This window comes from Gopherus flavomarginatus, chromosome 3 (assembly GCF_025201925.1).
Source record: "Gopherus flavomarginatus isolate rGopFla2 chromosome 3, rGopFla2.mat.asm, whole genome shotgun sequence".
Lineage (NCBI taxonomy): Eukaryota > Metazoa > Chordata > Testudines > Testudinidae > Gopherus > Gopherus flavomarginatus.
In genome coordinates, this window is record NC_066619.1 from 168,704,961 (window position 1) to 168,730,516 (window position 25,556).

The window sequence follows — 25,556 nt, forward strand, 5'->3', positions numbered from 1 at the left end:
GTTCTTTGCTGCTTTTACAGATCCAAACTAACACGGCTACCCCTCTGATACAAAAATTTAGGATAGTCAAGACCTCAGAAGACTGTGATCAACTTTGCAGGGGCCTCATAAATCCAGGTGAAAGGGTAACACAATGGGAGATGATATTCTTTGTACACAAATTCAAAATACATACTGTAAGAACAAGTAGAACTGCTCATACACATTGCTGCATTCTAAATTAACTTTAACATCTCAGAAAGAAGGCCTGAACGTCACAGCTCACTAAAAACCGTCTGCTCAAAGTACAGCAGCGGTAAGAAAAACAAAAATCACGTTAAGACACACAGAACCAGAAATAAAATGATATTGAAAATATTATACCACCATTCTGGAAGATGTCATTCTCATTGCTGTAAATTTACAGACCCCACAGAAAATACACGTCAGATTCTCTGCAAGCATAATTCCATTGATTTCAATTGATCTTAGCTTGCAAAGAATTTGACCCCACAAATCTTATTTGTATTCATTAGTTTAAATATTAGAGGGAATACAGTAATATAAAAAGACAACCTAAATAATCTGGAGAGTTATCTTACCATGGCAACTACTGGAGCTCTTTCTGTTGATGACAAGAAAACAGGTAACTGCTTATGTTGTTTATGTGATTCTTCGGTGCTCCTTTTGCCCTGAGAATTCCAAAGTACACAAAAGTGTTAATCTTTAAAAAACTCTATTTCAGAATCTGAAAATTCCTTTGTAGTTTTAATTGACATCAGTTATGTTGGCCTTAGAATCAATCCATTCAGTGTTTACAAATACACATTGTCTCCTCCCAACCAGGTTCCCCAGGATAAACCTCTTGAAACCTAAACAAATACATGATATTAAGATTCTGTTAAGACTATGATGTTCAGTGCTCCAAACTCAGCAAACGTAAAGCTAAGATGATGACAGCCTGGCCCTACTGCTCAAACTTTATCTTTTATAGCAAATACTTAACAATATAAACATCAAAATACAGAAGTAATCATCTAAAAAGAGAAACAGGAATAGAAAATAGTGTAATGCATCAAAACTAAATTTTTACTATGAGCACTTTAACTTGAAAGTTCCTGGTTTTTGAATGTTTAAATTTATAAAATTATTGTTATATTAACACTATAAAGAGTAATTTATTTGGTTTTCCTAAAAGGAAAAAAACAAGTTAAAAGGGGGCCTTAAGGGTTCAAAGAACCTTTATTTATTTATTTCAACTCACGTTGTGGTCTATCACCAATCTTTATGCACATACACAAAAAATATTTTAAAATATTTACATAAATAATAATAACCTAAATTAACCTAACATCAAAAATATGTCTGATTTCAGATTGCTATGTATTAAGCTGTTAGGACCTGATTCAGGGAAGCACACAGGCACATGCTTAAGTCCCACTGGCTTCAAATGCCACATGTATTATTGTAATGTGAGGCTCCATACGTACACCAGCTTAATGGTGACATCAATAGGACTTAAACACATGCTTAAGCAGGGCCTTAATGCATGAACCTTGGCTGTTCTAATTACAGAACTAAAAAAGCCTACATTATGATAACACTTGTATAGTTTGTAATGTCCATTTCCACAAGAACATGTTTTGTAACATGTAACACTTATAACTATGGCATGCATGGGTACTTATAAATATCACAACAGTTACAGCAGAAAAGTAGCACCATCACAGGAGCAGGAAAGAAAAGATTGAGCAAATAGACTGTTTCCTGAACCTGCAAATGTGTACTTATGAAATGTACCCAGGGCTACTACTGTAGGGATTGCAATGGGAGCCTAAAAGGATAAAGGGTACTTTTCAAGAAACTGACAGCATCTTTACTCACAGCTACAGTCTTACATTTGTTGTGAGGAAAGTGGGGACAGGTTCAGGACCATGCAGTTTCCTCACCTGCACTCTTCTACTCTCTACCCTATATCCATTCTCTCTCCTCTAGTTCAGTGACCCATACACACACAAAGCCCACTCACCCCAGGTTGGCAATCTATTATATAAATTATGCTCCCCACTGGTTTTGTGACACTATATAAGCTCTGCACTTCTTACTCAGTGGAAACCTTTATGTGCTGCCAACTTGGTGTATTTAAAAGCTTTATGCACAAAAAATTAAATGCAGGAAATGGAAGAACAGGAACAGAGGAAACAATAATCAAAAGCTACATTACTCCAAGTAGAATAATAATTTTTTGACTACTGTAACAACTTGTGGCCAACACTGAAAGCTGTGGCCTTGAGAACCGATGTAACATTTTGAACTGTTAACTGCAATTTTTGTTCTCTCAGTCACCATATTTCATTTATTATTTAATGCAGTGAGTTTTTAAGTATATTTTTATATAGGAGTTTACATAGATAAAAGTATCAATATTTTGTTATTCATCTCTCTTAATCAGTATAGGAATGTGAAAATGCTAGCTATTTTTGAGAATGTCTTTTGTTAAAGGTGTAGTAATTGAGGGGCGGGGGAGTTACATTTTGTGTTCCATTAGGTTTTAGTAGCCACTTTTAAAACTAAATGAAACACAGCTAACCATTGATTTTGGTGCACAGGCCTGGCTATATCCCCAAGAAACCTTAGTTTGCTAACCCCATTAGGGTGATCAGAGGTCTCGATTTTATAGGGACAGTCCCGATTTTTTACATAGGCTCCTATTACTCCCCACCCCATCTCGATTTTTCACACTTGCTGTCTGGTCACCCTAACCCCCACCTCTATGAAGAGCCTGTTAGATCTAAATTGTTATATATTGAGTTCTAATGATAATGTATGTGAACTGTTCAGCTTGCTTGATTAAGACCTAGGGGAACTAAGTTATTTGCATTTGATAAATACTGGAAAACACTGTCCTACATCTAACATATTTAGCAATATATATTCTCTTCCTTCCCATATGATAATAATTCTGTTAAAGGAAGCTGTCAGAGAGCAATAAGGGTGTCCTTAGGTCAGTGATTCTCAAACTTTTGTACTGGTGACCTCTCTCACACATCAAGCCTCTGTGTGCAACCCCTCCCCTCATAAATTTAAAAAAAAAACCCTTATAAATTAAAAAACACTTGTTTACATATTTAACACCATTATAAATGCTGGAGGGAAAGCACGTTTTGGGGTGGAGGCTGACAGCTCGTGACCCCCCCATGTAATAATTTCACGGCCCCCCGAGTGGTCCCGACCCCCAGTTTGAGAACCCCTGCCTTAGGTAATTGTACTTGATATATTTGATAACACAGAACTTGAGACAGAGTCACTCCATGAGTGAAATATGTTAATTACTTGATCCTGCATGAGCAGCACTTATTTTGTTGTTTATGTTTAGTTTGATTTTTAAGATTTTTATATCTTTACTTGAACGTTGAAATCTACTGTACTTTTCCATTTATAAAAAAAAAACTATTTTAGAACAAAAATTAAGAAAAAACAAACACTTATTGCGCTCTTCATTGTAGAACAAGATTAGAAAATTACTGTAGTTCATCTTTTGTTTACTTGTCTCAGCCTAATTTTATCTTTGAATGCCATACTGATTATTTATTGTCAGAAAGCAATGCTGACTACTCCGTAATTCCACAAAGCTAACAGAAATTTGTCAACAACTAAACCATATGAATTGTTACACTGCTTCATGATTGGTTAATCTAGCTGAAAGCACTGTAATCCTACTGGATGTTTTCTAAGGAGGCTAGAGTCCTCATCGCTTTAACTGGGCATACAGTATATGTCTGTGAAAGATCACAGAGAACCAAACCATGGAGAACTGTATGAGAGCTGGGAGCTCTATTGAGAAAAACTATGTTTTAGGTCTAAATTATTTTGATCCTGACCAAGAATTTTACAAAGAAGAAGAGGATAAATAATGAAAATATTACTAACTGAGGTCTGTGAAACAATGGCTAATGTTAACCAACTCTCAAACACAGTTAGAAAACTTAGCCTAAAAATTACTCTGATATAGAAGAGGCCTGGCAGCAGCCTAACCAATAATACAACCCCAATAGGGGTGCAGAAGGGGCAGAAGCTCCTGTGAATGGTAGGGCAAGGGGATACTGAGACTCGGAGGCAGTCAGCTCCAGGCTAGAAAGTAGGACCCTGAGAGTTCCTATCAGGGGGGCTCCAGGCACCAGCACACGAAGCGTGTGCCTGGGGCAGCAAGCCGGGGGGGCACTCTGCCGGCCGCAGTGAAGGCAGCAGGCAGATTGCCTTCGGTGGCATGCCTGCAGAGGGTCCGCTGGTCCCACAGCTTTGGCAGACCTCCCGCAGGTGTGCCACCAAATCCGTGGGACTAGGGACTTCCCGCAGGCAAGCCGCCGAAGGTAGCCTGCCTGCCATGCTTGGGGCAGCAAAATACCTTGAGCCGCCCCTGGTTCCTATCTGCTCCTGGGATCATTACAGCCCTTCCAGGCTTCACTCCCTGTTCTCCAGCCTGACATCAGGAACCACAACAACTGCTCCAGCCCCTCTGGATCCTGTGTGCCCCCCCCTCCCAGGGGCTTTCATGAATGTATGTAGACATGGAGTCCCCACAATACTTCCACTGTGAGGGCACTAGCCCTTCTTGCCCTCTGGTTGCGCCACCTGAGAAAACCATATTTGAACTTTGCAGAAAGCGTTACTGTAAGTTAATCAAAAAAACTATGAATTATTACAGTGAACCTGTGAAGAAGGCAGAACATTCTTTAGCCTTGACAAAAATTTAATTTTATTTTATAGAAATCTAACCAGTGCTGGTGCATGTTATGTAAATAAGAATTGAGAAGTAAGTGTGGAAGCAGGGGAAAGGGCTGAAAAGAGACCCTGCTGTGGAGCAGAGAACTAGACATTCGTGAAAAATCTTTGTGGGAACATGATAAAACAAGAACAGATCAAAGAAAGGTACAGGGATGGATTGCAACAGAAGTGTAAGGAGCACGCAGACCTCTCATATGAAGATTTATTCACAAGCAAGCCTGAGCACAGAACTATTTGTGAGCCATGCTTACTCAGCATAGCTCTCTGTCCTTCTCTAGTGTCTAGACCAAACAAAATTTAATGTATCTGTTCAGCCTTTGAGCTATCAAGTGAGGGTTTTTCAGCTGAGGCATCAAAGGCTCAGATTTTAAATCTATAGGTCCAGGTTTCAATCCCTCTGTCAATACCCCATGCAGGGATGTCAAAGAAGATCTCCAAAATAAAATAAAGAAGTTGTAGTGGACAGATAATGACTGGGAGCAACTCACCCATCAGCAAGCAGATGAAAAGTAAAGTTTGCCTAAATACAAAGTGTTCTTGACTGGATGAACTAAGCCACCCCTCCAGGGTATCTTGTGATTTACAATGACATGGAGTAGAAGAGAGAAAAGTAATCTACTTATTGTTCTTCTGAAATTTTGAGTTTCCATGAAATATAGACTCATAGACTCTAGGACTGGAAGGGACCTCGAGAGGTCATCGAGTCCAGTCCCCTGCCCTCATGGCAGGACCAAATACTGTCTAGACCATCCCTAATAGACATTTATCTAACCTACTCTTAAATATCTCCAGAGATGGAGATTCCACAACTTCCCTAGGCAATCTATTCCAGTGTTTAACTACCCTGACAGTTAGGAACTTTTTCCTAATGTCCAACCTAAATCTCCATTGCTGCAGTTTAAGCCCATTGCTTCTTGTTCTATCATTGGAGGCTAAGATGAACAAGTTTTCTCCCTCCTCCTGATGACACCCTTTCAGATACCTGAAAACTGCTATCATGTCCCCTCTCAGTCTTCTCTTTTCCAAACTAAACAAACCCAATTCCTTCAGCCTTCCTTCATAGGTCATGTTCTCAAGACCTTTAATCATTCTTGTTGCTCTTCTCTGGACCCTCTCCAATTTCTCCACATCTTTCTTGAAATGCGGTGCCCAGAACTGGACACAATACTCCAGTTGAGGCCTAACCAGCGCAGAGTAAAGCGGAAGAATGACTTCTCGTGTCTTGTTTACAACACACCTGTTAATGCATACCAGAATCATGTTTGCTTTTTTTGCAACAGTATCACACTGTTGACTCATATTAAGCTTGTGGTCCACTATGACCCCTAGATCTCTTTCTGCCATACTCCTTCCTAGACAGTCTCTTCCCATTCTGTATGTGTGAAACTGATTGTTCCTTCCTAAGTGGAGCACTTTGCATTTATCTTTATTGAACTTCATCCTGTTTACCTCAGACCATTTCTCCAATTTGTCCAGATCATTTTGAATTTTGACCCTGTCCTCCAAAGCAGTTGCAATCCCTCCCAGTTTGGTATCATCCGCAAACTTAATGAGCGTACTTTCTATGCCAACATCTAAATCGTTGATGAAGATATTGAACAGAACTGGTCCCAAAACAGACCCCTGCAGAACCCCACTTGTTATACCTTTCCAGCAGGATTGGGAGCCATTAACAACTACTCTCTGAGTACGGTTATCCAGCCAGTTATGCACCCACCTTATAGTAGCCCCATCTAAATTGTACTTTCCTAGTTTATCTATAAGAATATCATGCGAGACTGTATCAAATGCCTTACTAAAGTCTAGGTATATCACATCCACCGCTTCTCCCTTATCCACAAGGCTCGTTATCCTATCAAAGAACGCTATCAGATTAGTTTGACACGATTTGTTCTTTACAAATCCGTGCTGGCTATTCCCTATCACCTTACCACCTTCCAAGTGTTTGCAGATGATTTCTTTGATTACCTGCTCCATTATCTTCCCTGGCACAGAAGTTAAACTAACTGGTCTGTAGTTTCATGGGTTGTTTTTATTTCCCTTTTTATAGATGGGCACTATATTTGCCCCCTTCCAGTCTTCTGGAATCTCCCCTGTCTCCCATGATTTCCCAAAGATAATAGCTAGAGGCTCAGATACCTCTTCTATTAACTCCTTGAGTATTCTAGGATGCATTTCATCAGGCCCTGGTGACTTGCAGGCATCTAACTTTTCTAAGTGATTTTTTACTTGCTCTTTCCTTATTTTCTCCTCTAAACCTACCCTCTTCCCGTAAGCATTCACTATACTAGACATTCCTTCAGACTTCTCAGTGAAGACCGAAACAAAGAAGTCATTAAGCATCTCTGCCGTTACTGTTTCCCCCTCCTCATTGAGCAGTGGGCCTACCCTGTCCTTAGTCTTCCTCTTGCTTCTAATGTATTGATAAAAAGTCTTCTTGTTTCCCTTTATTCGCATAGCTAGTTTGAGTTCATTTTGTGCCTTTGCTTTTCTAATCTTGCCTCTGCATTCCTGTGTTATTTGCCTATATTCATCCTTCGTGATCTGACCTAGTTTCCATTTTTTATATGACGCCTTTTTATTTTGTAGGTCACGCAAGATCTCAAGGGTAAGCCAAGGTGGTCTTTTGCCACATTTTCTATCTTTCCTAACCATCGGAATAACTTGCTTTTGGGCCCTTAATAGCGTCCCTTTGAAAAACTGCCAACTTTCCTCAGTTGTTTTTCCCCTCAGTCTTAATTCCCATGGGACCTTGCCTATCAGCTCTCTGAGCTTACCAAAATCCGCCTTCCTGAAATCCATTGTCTCTATTCTGCTGTACTCCCTTCTACCCTTCCTTAGAATTGCAAATTCTATGATTTCATGATCACTTTCACCCAAGCTTCCTTCTGCTTTCAAATTCTCAACAAGTTCCTCCCTATTTGTTAAAATCAAGTCTAGAACAGCTTCCCCCCAGCAGCTTTTTCAACTTTCTGAAATAAAAAGTTGTCTGCAATGCAGTCCAGGAACTTATTGGATAATCTGTGCCCCGCGGTGTTATTTTCCCAACATATATCTGGATAGTTGAAGTCCCCCATCACCACCAAATCTTGGGCTTTGGATGATTCTGTTAGTTGTTTGAAAAAAGCCTCATCCACCTCTTCCGCCTGATTAGGTGGCCTGTAGTAGACTCCCAGCACGACATCACCTGTGTTTTTTACCCCTTTTAGCCTAACCCAGAGACTCTCTACCCTTCCGTCTCCTATGTCCATCTCCATCTCAGTCCAAGTGTGTACATTTTTAATATATAAGGCAACACCTCCTCCCTTTTTCCCCTGTCTATCCTTCCTGAGCAAACTATACCTATATTTACTAAATACCTACATTTACTACACCTATATTTACTTTTATAACTTTTAATGTGGAAGTAATATAAGTCATAAATTGGAAGACCCTGGGAACTGATCCCCATTTAAGTTAAGGCCCCTTTACTCTACTATACAAAGTGTAAATTTATTTTATCAAAGCCTTCTTTCTTGCCAGAGTGAGGTAAAGAGATTTTAGTTTAAATGACAGTGATGCCCCATGTGATTATCATTGCAGTAATTAAGGGTAATACAATAACAGTGATAATTTATAAAAACAAGTTTTACCTGTACATAAATCCTAAAGTAAAAAATGGTATCTAGATATCTAATCTTTTGCATAAAGGTTGTGTGACTACAGCACCTGTGGGAAAGTTAACAGTTGATCTATGTGCATTGCTTGTTTGTAATCAATTATTCAAAAGTCTCTTACACAAAACAGCATGAACATATGTATTCCTAAACAGTATATGACTCTCGTGGAAACAATTGCTTGCAGAAATCTTATTTTGCATTACTATTTGTTCAAGTCTTATTAATATTTGAATCATCTTTGAAAGAACAAAAATTTAAGTCTATTGTCCAAATGCTGAGTAGGAATATTGTTAACAACTATTAGATATGTGCTATATTTCCAAATAATAAATCCTAGTGAGAGAGAAACATAGAATTGTTAAATTATTTCAATATTTGATTGTCTGTGTTATTGCATGCCCAAACGGAAATTATCTGGGCAAATCTGTGTTATGTGAAGGGATGATATCCTTCATGCCACCTCCACCCTTTAAAAATATCACCAAGCTTTCCTGTTCTACTTTATGAATATTTATTATTTTAGCTTTGTTAATTAACTGGTGCCCAGCTTGGTTCTAATTGGGAATTTGGTAGTAGTCCTCTCTCATTTTAACAATTGTGTGCATATACGTGAGGGCAGAATTTGATTCTAAGTGCATTAAACAGACTATATATCCAGATTAATCAGCATCAGGGCAAACTGCCACACCATGGTGAATATATAGCAGAATATAAAAATATGTCTATGCTACTTATCCTGAACTGAGAAAATTTTGACTCAGTTGATAAAGTTAAGCATTTCAGTAACATACCCACAAAGCATTTTTAGAAACAAAGTGGGATCTTGGTGTTCTGATATGCATGTCAAAATGTCTGAAATGATTTTAGTTTGTTTGATTGTTTTTTATTGTTTTTTTTCCCCCTAGCTCACAGTTATTCTGGTAGAGTTGGAGTCCAAGTTCTGGGCAAATATTGAAAAGTTGAAACATGCATATATGGATCTATACTGTACATACATGGGTGTTTATTATTTAGTTCTCTTCTTCACAATGTGTGTTGCACTGCAAATTGGGACACTGGTCAGGATGGGTCAGGGTTCTGAGGGGAAGGAATTTTTCCCTAGGTCAAATTGGCAGTGACCTTGGAGCATGGGGTGGATCGCCTTCCTCTGCAATGTGTGGGTGCAGGTCACTTACAGCACATCTGGGTATATCTTATTTAATCATTTCCCTAATTGCAGGGACCTCAAGCACTGGTGCACCTTGGTACCTCCTATTCACTACCCGTGCTACATAATAAATCTAATCTCCTGTGTCCCTCATTTACTTTGGCCTCAGTTCCATTGGGTTTGCGTGCAGGCGCTTGGTGGTGTCAATGGCCTACAACATACAAGAGATCACACTAGATGTCCTGGTCATAGAGTAGAAGACCAGAAGGGATAACATTCTTAAGAATATACATTTTATTTCTAAAAAATATTTATCAAACATTTCCAAAATCCTGAGGCATTTTATACTGACAGACCAAGTCCCCAAGAACCTCTCTTTACTGATTTAAAAAAGTTAATAGCTTCAAGTTACCTGATAATCAGCTGGTCCAGGAGTACAGAAAGCTCCCCTCTTAAAAACATATAAAGGTCGAGGTGCTGAAGATCCAAATGCTCCTTTCTTTGTACTCTCCAAGTAAGCTTTTTTGAAATTCTCTCTTTCAATACTATAGTTGAGAATATTATAGAAAGCTGGACCTGAAAAGGTCACAGTAGAGTTATGAGCCACCATCATAGTTTTGATTTTTTTATCATAAATAGTCATTTAGAAATACATTATCTTTTAATATTCATTTAAAAATTGTTGTGTTTTCATACTGTAATGAAATTGTCTCAACCAATAAAAGCACAGGGATGCCATACATTTACTGACCCACATCTGTGAAGTTATCTGCCAGTTATACAAACGTATGGACCCTGTGGTCTGAGGGATTTTGATTTGCAAAATGACTAATTATATTTCAGTAATATATACAGTAATTACTCTTAAAGCCTTTCCTATTTTGCCTTGGATAACTAAATAACTACCTCAATACTAGTAGTGTTAAAGTCCTGTTCAACCACCCTTACACAGACTGAGTAGTATCTTAATCTGCAAGTAGCTCACTGGCCATGACAGCAGTTACCCAGGACAGGCAGCACTGGTATTGCAGTATTGTTGATTTAGTGAAGAATAGGACAGCAGTTTAATAAGTGGGACTACTGAAAGAAAAATGGACTTCTCAACATGAGTAAGGGTGGCAGAACAGAACATGGGGTGAAACTCATCCATGGGCAAAGGGCATAGACAAGGCCTATACACCACTTAAGTCCTCAAAATAGAACATTGCAAAGGAGAGGGTTGTACCCTCAGTAAACACCTAGGAAATGTGACACATACAGGAATGTCATTAGATATTAGAAAACAAAAAATATGTTTAGTGACAGTTAAAGCTGCAGCAGAACACACCACATCCACCCAAAACCTTAAAAACATGGAAATAAGTTAAGGGGAATTAAATGTGCATTCCTTTCCATCTTCATACTGACTACAATGCTATTGATAATGCACTCTAATGCTCCATAAGGCTTTACTTCCATCTCCAACAGAGTCCAAAATTAATATATATCATAACTTCATCAGATTTGCACTCAGTTTTGCAAAAAAACATTTACAGTGACCTGTATCAACAGACAGCACATATGACTGTCACGCATTCAGCGTAGTAAATCACTCACCTCCCAAAATATTCTACAGTCAGAGGGATAGAAGAGGGAGAGAATAGGGAGGGGAACCATATATTGGAAAGTAATATTTTCAAGGGATGCTTTTTCAACACAATAAGGGGTTTAAGAGACATTGAAGGGTGTTATGTCCGTAATGGTGAACTTTAAGTTATTTTCCCTTTTTTTTCTTTCTCTCTCACCCTTCTAAAAAGAAAATCATCTAAAACCCATCTGGATGCACACAGAAGGATTCACCAAAGTGTTGGGGATGAGGGCTATAAACAAAAGACAGACCCCTAAAGCATCTATCATCAGTAGATAACATTTGCCCTGAAGATGGACTTTGTGATACTCTAATTAAAGCATTTCTTCTTCTAGGGCCTTGCAGTGAGGAGTGCATCACCGGGACAAATAGTTTTACCTGGCTATGTCCTTACCAGGCAGGAAGTAAGGAACAAAAACCTCACTGGCAGTTGTTAAATTACTATATACTATATAACGTCAGGCAGAACCACACTCTCCATGTTAAGATAGTGCATGTTGGGTATTCTGCTGCTATGAAAAATCTACAGAGTCTACACTTTGCACAGAGAATCCTTATTAAATAACAGCACAAAAAAAACCAAACACTCCCCACAAATGCAATTCATATTCTGTTTATTTTAGCTAGGATTTCTATAAGATCAGTAAACCCAACAGGTGAAAATAATATTGCCTACATTTATCACTTTGAACTAACAGTATAAAATTACCTGGAAACACCAAGCTAACAAAATCTTGAATGGAAGACTACATTTATTTCCCTTTGGGCTCCTTCCAGATTTCAGTATAAATAAGACTGCTGTTTGATATGTGTACTTTGCCCAAATGCCTACTGTATTTTAATAATATTTTTTAAGATTAATTGCTAACTTCCTTGAATATCAATCTGCCTAATATCGGGTCATGTAAACTGAATGCCGACAGTACTTGGATTAATTGCAAACCTGGTGTTTTTTCTAGCCTCGAGTCTTGAGTGAACCGAACTGTAGTTTGACCAAATGGGATCTTTTTCATTCCTGATGTTTTATTCAAGGATTCAAGAGCTGAGCGTGGTTCATTATACGTACCAGGAGCTGGGGTGATTGATTTCACATGTACAAACCTCTAGAGAAGCACAGGAAAAAATATGCCAATGACAACCTGCAACACGTTTAGAAACTATATGGACAGAAAGTGATTACATCAGTATAGCAACATATAGGGTTTCATTTCTTTCTTAATGAAGTGAAGATAATTTATATGTAGTAACTAATATCTTGAATCTATCTGGACATATAGGGCCTGATTTTCAAAGAAGGGAACAAGTGCAAATGTCACTTATATGTTTACCAATATTCAGCTTCTGTATAGCCACAGTCACTTATATATCTGACAGTTTGCACAGATATGTACTCAGTCTGCAAATGCACAAATGTTATAGGTCCAGGTAATAACACATGCCCAACTTCGAGGAAAATCAGACTCCTCATATACAACTTCTATTATCATTGTCTGTACAATACATATATACATACACACACACACACAGAGCCATATGAGTGAGTGTGTGTGTGTGTGTGAAGTAATTCAAATTAGTTAGATAGATAGATATGCAACAAATTTGAATTACTTCATACACGCACATGAAGATAGATTAGATAGATAGATCGATCTAATTTGAATTACTTCATACACTCACGCACATAAGTACAGCCATACTAGTGGCCAGTAAATACACAACACAAACATAATGGGGAAGAAGAGGCCAAATTTCTGGTCAAGTACATCATAATAGTCTCATAATCCTATATGAGGAGATATTAACTGTCCACAAAGAAGATATAGGGGATTGCTTTTATGTTCTCATCCAAAACATCTACAAATAGTGGTGGTCAATTGATTTATCTTGGAGAGATTAAATCAAATTTGATGACTGAGCCAAGGGATTACCCCATTTTTCTCTATGCTCCCTCCCAAACCCCCCCCCCATCAGCTAATTCACAACTGACATGAAATGAAGTGTGAAGTAAACTTCAGTGTGCAGGAATTTAGACATGCAAGGAGGAATTTTCAAAAGGGCCTAAGTGACTGAGGACTTGTCCACATGACAGATTACTGTGCTACAAGTCAGGATGTGAATCTACAGCACTCCAACTTGCCCTGAAGCAATGATACTGGTGGACACTGCTACAGTTCAGTGAAAAGCATGAAGTGCCCTTAGATGCACAAGTCCCACTGAAAGTCAATGTGCTCCTAAGTCACTTACGAGTTTTTGAAAATCCTAACCACAATTCTAACTACTGTAATTAAAATCATAAGGAACAGAAGATTATTTACCCTATGCAGTAACGGAGGTTCTTCGAGACGTGTCCCCTTATAGGTGCTCCCCTGTACATGTAGTAGCACCTCCTGCACCTGGGATCAGAGATCTTCTGTAGTAGTGCCCACTGGGCTGCACATGGGCTCCTCCCCATCTCACACCAGTCCATATCGCACTGTGCAGTCCAAATGCCCTCAGTTCCTTCTCTACCACAGAGTCTATCTTTAAACTCCAAAGCAAAGAGGAGGAAGGTGGGTAGTGGAGCACGCATAAGAACACACATCTTTTTTTCTTCAAGCAGTGTCCCTACAGGTGTTCCATTATAGATGACTGTAGATGAGTGCCCATAAATGGAAGGCCAGGGCTCGCAGTGACATGGGTAATTGCATAGTGTTGGCTAAAAAAAAAAAGTCTGTAAATGCCCAGGTGGCTGCTTGGCAAATGTCAGTAACTGGCATGTTGCTCAGAAAAGCAATCAAGGTGGACAGCGACCAAGCAGAATGTGTTCAAGTTCCAGGTGGGGGGTGCAGTTTGTGTCAATGGTAGTAAAGGCAGAGGAACTCCAAGATCCATTTAGAGAGACATTATTTGGATATGATCTTTGATCTCTCTACAACGGAAAGGAATAAGTGTGCCAATTGTCTGAAATACTTGGTTCTGTCAATGTGAAAGGTTAATGCTCATCTGACATCCAATGTGTGCAGCATAGCTTCATGTTGGTTGCCATGTGGCTTTGCGAAGAAAGAAGGAAGGTGGAAAGGTTAGTCTAGGTGAAAAAAGGATGGCATCTTGGGTAAGAATTTTGGGTGTGGTCATAACATGACCTTGTCTTTGTGAAAGACTGTGAACAGAGGGTGTGCCATGAGAGCACCTCTCTCTCTGGCGGATGTGATGGTGATGAGAAATGCTGTCTTTATGGATAGGTGGGTGTAGGAGCACGTTGCCATGAACTCAACTGGAGGGCCTGTGAGACAGTACAGAACTAGTATCCCAGGGTGGGGGTCACATATTTGAAGGTAAAAGGTTCTGAAGGTCCTTGAAGAATCTTTTTGTGATGGGTGGGTAAATATGGAATGACCTTCTATCTTGGGGTGGATTTATTGTTCAATGACAGGTGATCTAAAGACTGAAGAAGACAGAGATCGTCTTTGTGTCTGCTTCAGCTCCATGGGCGATTTGGAAAAGTTTGCCCTATATGCAGCCCCTGGTTCCCAATAGGGCCAGTGTGGAAGAACTGGCATATGGGCTTGCATCCATGGGGGTCCATATCAGGGATCTAGTTCAGTTCTGACCATTCGGTATCGGAGATGAGAGGATGGTTCTCTGTGTGTGTCTGCTCTTGATATGATGAAGGACTGCGTGCAGTGGAGTACTCCTCTTCTTCCTCCTCTTCCTCCTCACTCTTTGGAAGTAGAGTCCTGTTGGGTTGGCTGATGACTGCGCCAATGGCGAGCGCCACATAGGAGAGATATCAGGGCCAAAGTCAGGCTGGCCGCACAGAGCTCCCCATGAGTAGAAATTTTAGCCTCAGTTCACAGTTCTTTCTGTACCAGGTTTCAAGTTGAGGAACTGGGTACACTTCTGAGAGACATGTCCCTCACTGAGGCAGCATATGCACCGTGAGTGACCATCGGTCATGAGGATGGCCTCATGGCAAAAGAGGCATCTCTTAAATCCAGGAGATCCAGGCATAACTCGAGTAGGGAGAGCTTCCCAATCAGGAAGAGCATAGAAAAAAGGAAATGTACTCTAAGATAAAGAATAATAGGGAGAAAAGGGCAACGGGGTTTCTGTTTTTTAGGGGGAAGAAAATTAAAGGAAACAGCTGGTATCTACAATTAACTATAATGGAAAAACTACTATTATTGCTATTACTAAAGACATGGGATGGTTGAAGGGCTCTGCTCAGGATTCTATCCCAGATCAAAGGTGGTTGAGAAGGAAGTGAAGACATTTGGACCACAGCACTATATAGATGCCACTCATGGCACAAGATAGGGAGAAGCGCATGTGCGGCCCAACAGGCACTGCTATTGAAGATCTCCCAGGCACAGAAGTCACTATCACACCAACAGTGGAGCACCCATAGGGACACTGCACGAAGAACAACAAATGTTCAACCATGGATTCCTAAAGTTACGCACCCAAATCCATATTTTGTCATCTAAATAAAAAAATGACCTACTTTTCAGAGCTCTTTTCACAATTGTAAACCACTGATTATTCAGGAGCTAATTGTGCTCAACACCTCTGAAAATCAGGCAGTCTCTTTAGGTGCCTATGGTTTGGCACCTAAATTTATAGGCATCCAAGATGGAAAATTTTGGTATAAGCACACCACTGAAAAATTCTCTCTAAAATATACAAAATATTATAAAATGTTCCTCTTGTAATGGCAAATGTTTAACAATCTTCAAAAAATAAACATGCAGAACTATACAAGATTATTTTCTACATGATTTTAATAAATGTACTTTCTAGTTCATATATTTGATGGAACACAAAAAATGAAACAGGAAAACTGAATAAAGTTATACCTACTTATAAAGGTTCTGAAGACACATACACCTTGAATCTTTGCTCTCATTTAGCAATGATTTTTAAGTAAATTCTTGATGCATTTGCATAACTTTATATTTTACAGATTACAATAAATATAGTAAACCCTATATAGAAAAATCCTTAATATATATGAATTTTCAGAAAAGGAAAAGCCACTCTGACAGCCTGCTGAATTAAGTCACTCTAGCAGCCTTCCTAAGAGAATTTCCATTAAGTTGTTTAAACTAAATGGATGGAGAATTTATTTAGATTCCTCTGTCTTTTGGGACACCTGATAACATTTTTGGTGAGTAAAAATAAAAATTAGATGTATGCCCATGCATGGAATAGACCAACTGTGGCTTGCGTAAGATGTTGTTTGAGGAAGAAAGTAAATAAATATGAATGGAAGGAGAAGATAGTGAATGAAAGGGATGACAGGAAAAGAGAGAAGGAAAGGAAATTGAAGAAAAAACATGACCATACATTAAATATGATAAAAAATCATCAGAAGATATAGTCTGCAAATTCAAAGTGTAACTCCATATCAAAGTTTCACTCTTACAATTTATGATGTCACCAGAACCTCTCAATGAAAACAGAGTGTCATAATTCATAGCTACCTCATTTATTCTCAGTGCAGTGTAATAATCTCTCTTTTCCTCAGCAATTGACAGCTGAGGGTTTGTGGGATGGGTGGTAGATTGTGATTTAAGAGCTAACTCAGTCAGTTATTCAGCAGAGGTCTTATGCATACTGTACGTTTTGTATTAGCTCTGAGTTTTTCCTTAAATTTAAAGAGTCATATTCCAAAGATCTGAAATTTTGTAGATGACCACATAGTCATGAAATATAGCCCCTGACACGCTAGTAGCTGCGAATTCTTAATTAGCAGGGGGATTACGGTTATATTAAATTATTCCACATATATTCTTTATACATAGATTAAAGAGGCAGCTGTGAATAGAAGGATTATTGTAACTCCATCAAGGGATTTTGATGATATCATAAAGTATGGAAACAAACATCACATAGTCTGTATAGTTGTTAGAACACTGAGATGGCATCAGATCCTTGTTTCATAAATTGGCTGTTTGTTATTTTGTATTGCAGGTGGTGCTCATAGCCTGTGGCTGCCTTAGGATTTCTACTCTACAAGGCCTTTTCCAGTTTTTAAAAACTTTTTCGAAGTTCCATTTCTGGTACTGAAAATGTCCAGGTTTAGTTTCTCCTCAAAAAATAAATATTGTGGAAAGTCTAAGCAAGAATTCTTCAGTTATTTTAGAGAATGAAGAGATTGAAAATATTTACCATTATAAAAATAAATCTGCAACTATTTTTAACATCTCAAAGAAAGGGATGGAAACTTCAGATTTGGCACAAATATATCAGATGATACATGTACCTTTCAATAGTTCTGTGAAAACACATTTGAATTTGGCAGTTAGAAGAATTTTTAAAACAATGTTTGTACATGTGCACTGATTTTACACAGCCACAAGAAATTTTCATTCACCACATCCCAGTGTTATATTCACATAGGACAAATCTGATTAACGGGTGTAATTTGAAAGGTATTTACTGTCTGTGAAAGTGCAGATGGAGCCTCATCCATATTTTATTTGGAAATGTGTACAAAATGAAGTGGGTTCATGTATACATGTGTTTATTTTTATATATATGCATACATTATACATTCATACACATCCCTAAATATATATACATATCTGTCTATAGCACAGATATGTATACTCACACACATACAATTCTACATATCTTTCTATACATACATATACACACGCACACAGATCAAAATACAACACAGAGAAAGAAAAAATCATTTACTAATCATGGCTCACTGTACAATTATAATCTCTTGCGGATTATGCAGCTAATTATTTTTTCAGGCAACTATGACCAACAAAGTACAGAAAGAAAAATACACTACTGCCACTTACTTTGGACTGTGAAAGAAAAGGAGCACGTGGAACTTCATTTCCATTCTGTGTTATATTCTCCACCTTCTGAAACTGACTTTTTATTTCATATTGTCCAGGTCCTGGAACACCCTGAAGAACACAAAAAAGAAACACTTAACACCCATTAGAGAAGTGCCCACAAGTACACTTCAGGCCAGGAGACAACTAGTTAAATATCTGAACAGAACTCACTGAGTTAAAAGTGACCACTCACTATGAAATTATGAACACTTAATTAAAAGACAAACCTAAAGCAACTGTTAAACAGCTAATAAAGAAAACAAGCAAAAATCTTGCCACAGTTTCCAAGATCTCAAAAAAAAGATCCCCTGCAACGTTGCTGCCCTCTACTGACAGAGTTCAGTACTTCATCCACAAGCAGTACACAGCATATTTAAATAATTTAGAAAATATAAAATATTTAATATTTTGTGATTTTATTCTTTTTCCATTTAGAGGGATTTTTCTGGTATATTTATGAATCAAAGTTTTCTTTGTAAAGTTTTTTTTCCCCATTTAATTATTTAATTTAACTATTTGACACTTAAAATAATCTGTTAAAGAAAAGAAAATATTGCTCTTTTTGCACAAGACTGCATGTACTTAAAGAGTGTACGCTAGATGTAGGTAGTCCTTTTAGTGACCAATTACTAATGATTCATTGTCTAGCTCTATGTGCATCTTCCATTTTACAATATAGAAAAGATTTTGCATCTGCAATACTCATTTACATAATTACAACATAAATTTCAGTTAACTCAAGAGTCACAATACATTCTGAATTTCTAATAAAAGGAAGCAGGACCGCTCTATAGGGACAAACAAGAACTAATTAAATGTAAGAAGCTTTAAATCAACTAAACATGGTACAAAAATATTACATGGCTAAAGAAGATAGAAAAATAACTCTGAAATTGATCAATTACAGTAATGAAAAGGATATTGTGCTTTGGATTATAAATGATTCAAAGCAGAAAATTAAACAGTGCCAATAAACACTTTATTAGAAAAATGTTGCACCAGTTGCTCTAACCAGATGCTGGGGAAAAGAGAATTGCTTTTAATGTAAACTTATAAAGGTTCAGGAAAAATCCGACAAAGTGAGTATTCACCCACAAAAGCTCATGCTCCAATACATCTACTCGTCTATAAGGTGCCACGGGAATTTTTGCTATATTTATCTTTTAAAAAAAAAATCAGAAAAATGTACTGCATTTACAGAGAATATTCCCAAGCAGCAGCTGCAGCAACACTACTGCTGAGGAGATAGCCAGCACATCATGCTGATTCTGTGTTACAACAGTGCAAAAAGGAAAAGGCAGCACTCCCCTCCCTAACAAAAGATAACTCTCTATGGGAACATAAGCACAAATATGCAGCCAACCTCTGCCATGAGAAAATTATCTTATGCAATTATAGTAGCACCAGAGAACTATTACTTATTTTTTTGTAATTTCATAGATGTTTGAAGGAGGGTAAATTGGACAATGAGCCCCCAAACTATGCAGTTGTATCTAATACCTAGATGTGATTCAAACTTACTCAGGAAAGCATCAATTTAAATCATTGCATATTTTGCCTGACTAAGTGGTACAGGATTGGGTAGAAAGACAGAACTTTCAGCAGCTAAAAAGAAATCTCATGACAGGATGCTATTGTAAAATACTACAAATGGATAAAGTGATGTTTGTACATACAACTGAGTATTGTGATAAATGAAACACATTTTTCTATATTTTAATAAACAATGACATATTTCTGTATTATGAATTTTCCCTAATATCTGGCTAGCAAAGTTTGTTTATGCTACAAAAATGAATTTAATTTAATTTATTTTTTAAAATAAAAATAAATATGTAGTAAGTACAACATTCATTGCAGTAGGCAGGAATTTATTTTGTTCTGAGTAGTTTGCTAAAAAAAAAATCTAGAATTATTATTTAAAAAGCTTGACAGATTTTAGTTACCATTCTCTTACTTTTACCCAGTCACTGAAGTGATATTATTACAATATGATCTGTCTCGCAGAATCATTTGTCTTGAAATGGAGTACTTAATATTTTATACAGGTTTCATCAGAATATTTTCCATTTCTGGGATGAATGTGTAAGAAACATATACAGAGGTGTAACAAGACAGGACACTTTTAAAACAAACAGCAAACTCATGTATATGTAAATATTCAGTTAAGTTTCTTGTAGCTTGTGCCAGTTTCCAGAAGACCTAAATACACACACTTTATCTACTGTAAGTAGTATTAGTGACGCATATACACTGGAGTTAATAAGTCTGGCCAGTTTCAGTGGCGGGCATAATTGAAACTCATCCATGGCCTCACCCCCAGCCTGCACCCCCATCCAGAGTCCTCACACCCCTGCACCCCAACTCTCTACCCCAGCCCTGAGTCCCCTCCCACACTCTGAACCCCTCAGCCCCACCCCCACCACATGAATTTTGTTATGTGCACAGATATGAAGGTTGTGTGTCACACATCACCTCCATATTGGTGCACATAAAAAAATTCATTCTACACCTGGGTACAAAAAATTAGAGGGAACACTGATCATCAGGTTCATGGCAGAATTGCAGCATCTAGTGTGTCCTGCAGTTCATCATGCTGTCAATAATACTTTCATTATACCGACTTATATATCTTCTTTTCCACAGCTGAAACCAATACGAGATGTCACAGTGTCTTAATTTTGCATTTATCTCCTAGGTGAAGGACAACTGGCTTAAACTCAACCTGGGCAAGACTGAAACAATGCTGGTCAGAAAAGTTTTCAAGAAATAGCTGAGACATCATTCTCTCAATCCACTGAATACCCACTGCTCATCAATGTGGTGTGAAGTCTTCAGGTCCTTAGTTTAAATGGTTAGGTCAGTGACAAAATGCCTTCTTCCACCTTTCACTTCTGAAGAAGCTCTAACCCTTCTAATGGTTAAAACAGATGAGGAAAGCTTACCAGTCCTTATAGTTATATGTTGTCATTCATGTTGACATCACATGGGCAAGTGACATTGTATCATATTATAGGATGGGGCATGGAAGAGAATGAAAGCAAAGGAATAAATACTTCTGAAAGGAATCCACATCCTCAAAACCAACCACACAAAAGTGTTCTGAACTCATAGATAACTTATCCCTAAAGTCAGACAGTCAGTCCCATCGTAAATAATATTTAGATAGTACAAGTTGATAGATATCCTAACCTATAAGTAAGCTGATGGATAAACTTTTTTTTCCAAAAAAGTGTCTAGACTCTTTGGTTCTTTTTTTTTTTTTGGTAGTTGACTTCCCAACTTTTTGACTTTCCATTTGCAGCACTAATGACCCATGAAGTTAGAGGATGAGTATAAAGATACTCATAACCTTTGGACAGTACTTGATATCTGTGACCAGCACATTCTGAAGTCATTCAAACTGAGGCAGTGGTAGCCCAAAGATTTTTTGCCTAAGTTTCCTTCATTTACAGGGAGGGAAATTATATTTTGAGATGCTAGTTGTAAAATATCAAATAATTTGTATGACTTTTCCTGTACGATTTCTAGTGGGACTTCCAATGTTTCTGCTACATGCCTCAATAATTCTGGAAAGGTTTTAAAATCATCTATTGTTGCAGGCACCGTGTATAAGATAGTTTTGTCATATGAAGAAGAATGTGGAGGACCAAAGGAAGCTTTCTGGTGGATGAACCCCTCCTCATCACTATAATTCTGTTGTTCTACTGATGCCATCATTTGAGTAGAAGAATGATGCAACACACAAGACCTTGAATTAAATGACGTACATGTTGTCACAGATCCAAGCAAGCACCCCTTCCTGGACACCCATCAGGACTGCTCTGAGAGGGGAATCTAAGATTTTGTGCTCTGGATCCTCAAGGTGTTTCAAGCTCCTGGAACCTGCATAGAGTTTAACTACTGTCTCAAGCTCAGGGTCTGTAAGCACACTCTCCAGACACAGATCTGCCATCTGGCACCACTGTTAAGCTGCCTGGCCCCTCTGCACGGCATTGACCCTTTAGACTCACCAGTACTTGAATGCACCCCTTTCCCAGAACTCCACCTAAAGATGTGAAGCTTCTTGCTTACAGTTTAACTCTCACAGAGGCATGCATTAGTTTTGAAGCAACCAACATACACACACTTTTCCCAGTCTAACATCTTTATGCTCTTTTATATATATATTCATATAAAGCACAGATGAGTACAGATCACACAAAACAAACACTAAACACATGGTCCTGCCTCAGGTTCCTCACCACTCCAAGATTTTTTTAAGCTGGAGTCTGAGTCCATGGGACCAACTGGCTACAGGAAAGGGGGCTGGAGCCCCAAAAGTACTTCATGCAGGATGACCTCTCCCTCCTGGGCTGGAGAAAATGGCCACCCAACAGACCAGACTCCACCTTTTAAAACCTTCAGTACGCTATGTCAGGTGACACTCTTTCCAGTTTCCCCACATCAGCACCCACCAAGTGACTTTTTTGCCACGGCAACTTCCTCCCATTAAAACAGTTCTTCTGGGGAGGGACCAGTCTTTTGCCTAGAATAAAGAAATGTCCAATGACTGGGTAGTTAAGAGTCAACTATCCACTATTCCAGAGGATTGGAAAAGGATAAATATAGTACCCATTTATAAAAAGGGAAATAAGAACAACCCAGGGAATTACAAACCAGTCAGTTTAACAGGGTAACAAGCTGTGCAAATGAGAGGGAAGCGGTGGAAGTGGTATATCTTAACTTTAAGTAAGACTTTTGATACTATCTCACATGACCTTCTCATAAACAAACTAGGGAAATACAACTTAGACGGACCTACTATAAGGTGGGTGCATAACTGGTTGGAAAATCATTCCCAGAGAATAGTTATCAATGGTTTACAATCATGTTGGAAGGGCATAACGAGTGGGGTCCCACAGGGATTAGTTCTGAGTTCTGTTCTGTTCAATATCTTCATCAATTATTTAAACAATAGCACAGAGAGTACACTTATAAAGTCTGCAGACGATACCAAGCTGGGAGAGGCTGCAAGTTCTTTGGAGGATAGGATTAAAATTCAAAATGATCTGGACAAACTGGAGAAATGGTCTGAAGTAAATAGGATGAAATTCAATACGGACAAATGCAAAGTACTCCACTTAAGAAGGAACAATCAGTTGCACACATACAAAATGGGACATGACTGCCTAAGACTGAGTACTGCAGAAAGGGATCTGGGGATCATCGTGGATCACAAGCTAAGTAGGAGTCAACAGTGTAACACTGTTGAAAAAAAAGAAAATATCATTCTGGGATATATTAGCAGGAGCACTGTAAGCAAGACACGAGAAGTAATTCTTCCACTCTATCTGCACTGATTAGGCCTCAGCTGGAGTATTGTGTCCAGTTCTGGGTGCCACATTTCAGGAAAGATGTGGACAAATTGGATAAACCCCAAAGAAGAGCAAAATAAATATTAAAGACCAAAAAACATGACCTATGAGGGAAGACTGAAAAAACTGGGTTTGTTTAGTCTAGAGAAGAGAAGACTGAGACATAACAGTTTTCAAGTACATAAAAGGTTGCTAGAAGGAAGAGGGAAAATAACTGTTCTCCTTAACCATCTGAGGATAGGACAAGAAGCAATGGGCTTAAATTGCAGCAAGGGTGATTTCGGTTGGACATTAGGAAAAAGTTCCTGTCATGGTGGTTAAGCACTAGAAGAAATTGCCTAAGGAGATTGTGGAATCTCCATCATAGGAGATTTTTAAGAACAGGTTAGACAAACACCTGTCAGGGTTGGTCTAGATAATACTGAGTCCTGCCATGAGGGCAGGGGACTGGATTAGATGATCTCTCGAGGTCCCTTCCAATCCTATGATTCTGTTGTTATTCTTCTGCCACTAGCCATTGGAATTTTCAACCTAACATGGAGGCAAACAGACCATAGAGAAGGCAAAACGCTGCACATTCAGAATGGAGTTTTCAACCTCACAAAGACACATGAGGTTTATAATCTCTCACAGAATTCATAAATTGTGCAGACATAGTCCAAATTCATCACACACATACGCCCTGTGTATTGTGGGATAACTTGTCCCAAACTTGTGGGGGGAACTTGCGGACACCATTGCCATAGAGACCAACATAGTCAAGGTAGAGGACTATATGGGTGAGACACTCACCCAACTCAGAGGATACCTAGGAGAGTAATTAGGATTTAAACTTTTAAATTCAGAAGCCTCATTTGTGTTGCTTTTTCTATTATTCTTCTCTTTTTCTGACTTGCTCTGTTCTTAGGTGGATTCCCCTTGCTGGAGCTGAAGGGAATTAAAGCCAGAACATGCAAATATTTCTGCTGATGGAATAGCCAAAGGAGATTTTAAAACTCAAGTAGGCTTCTATTCTGACCCCTGTTGTTATGCTGATGAAGAGAAACCTTCATTACAAGTATCTCTGATCCTTCATAATGAGGTGATTTAGATGGTAGAAAAATAGGAAACGCTTGCAATAAATGTTACTCAGGCTCTGGAGTTACTGTATTCTAAAAACAAGGGAAGACATCAAGGACTCCTTCATTGCTGAGGAATCCTGTGCTTCATCTAGTTACTTTGAAATCTTCAAAGGCATTAAAACTGTCCGTGCTAAGAAAGAGTGTGACCTTAACAATTTCTCAGTACCAACTAGCAAAGGATTCACTGTTCTGTAACCACAACTCAAATCAGGCCGGACAAACTCACTATTCCTAGCACATCACTTTCATAATATTTATCCAGGAAGGATCATGTGAGGTGTCTAATAAAACCTTATGTAGATTAAGCATTGTAAGCCGACATGATGGAAGTCTGTTTTCATATGGAGTTAACACAAGTACATGAAGACAACTTGTAGCTAGCAGATCAAGAAAAGAACCACAGAGGTTAGCCTAACTCTGGGGACAAAACAATGACAGTGCTTTTTGCATTCATTAAACGTGATCCCAGCCATTTTGGCTGCTAAGGCTGGGAGAATGCCTGAGGTGAGAAACTACTTTAGACTAGGATTATAGCCTGCTAAAGTCACATTTAGACTACAAGAAACATGTAATACTTTTTGTTTTATATGTAACCATTTCTATTTCCATTATCCTTATTCAGTATCTTAAATCTTTACCTTTAATAACAAATTTATGATTGTTTTCACTATAACTATATCTCAGTTCTGTGATATTAGAGAGAACCTGATGCTGAGTTGTACCAGTCAAGCTGTGCGTATACTGTTTCCTTGGGGACAGAAAACCTGTTAATTTCTGTGAGCGTCCAGTAACAAGGGATGGATACTTCAGGAGGACTCTGCCAAAGGGGGTCAGGGGCTGGGGTATACCTACTGTTACCTTCAAGGCAAAGTAAAGACTTGCAGAGCCCTGAGGAAATTTTTTTGGTGGCTAACAGACTGGTGGTGTCCAGGAGCTGACATTCAGTTAAGCAAAAGTAAAGTATTTCTTTTGCTGAGGCAAGGAGGTAACAAGGTGACCATCAGTCCTGGGCACTCTGAGAAACCATCACAGAGATTCTCCC

The 25,556-nt window shown here is 38.5% G+C and overlaps 1 protein-coding gene across 9 annotated transcripts in view; it reads right to left on the bottom strand.

Moving 5' to 3' along the window:
* The window catches only part of STPG2 (sperm tail PG-rich repeat containing 2), a 446,863-nt gene that overhangs the window by 330,656 nt on the left and 90,651 nt on the right, over nucleotides 1-25,556 (bottom strand). For 8 of the 9 annotated variants that reach the window (XM_050944043.1, XM_050944044.1, XM_050944041.1 and 5 more), the window contains 4 exons: nucleotides 17,995-18,105; nucleotides 12,141-12,300; nucleotides 9,983-10,146; nucleotides 582-671 (listed from right to left, as the gene is read on the bottom strand). In XM_050944043.1, the coding sequence (XP_050800000.1) occupies nucleotides 582-671; nucleotides 9,983-10,146; nucleotides 12,141-12,300; nucleotides 17,995-18,105 (525 nt within the window). The remainder of the gene's footprint in view (nucleotides 1-581; nucleotides 672-9,982; nucleotides 10,147-12,140; nucleotides 12,301-17,994; nucleotides 18,106-25,556) is intronic. The other variant, XM_050944049.1, reaches the window with a different exon arrangement.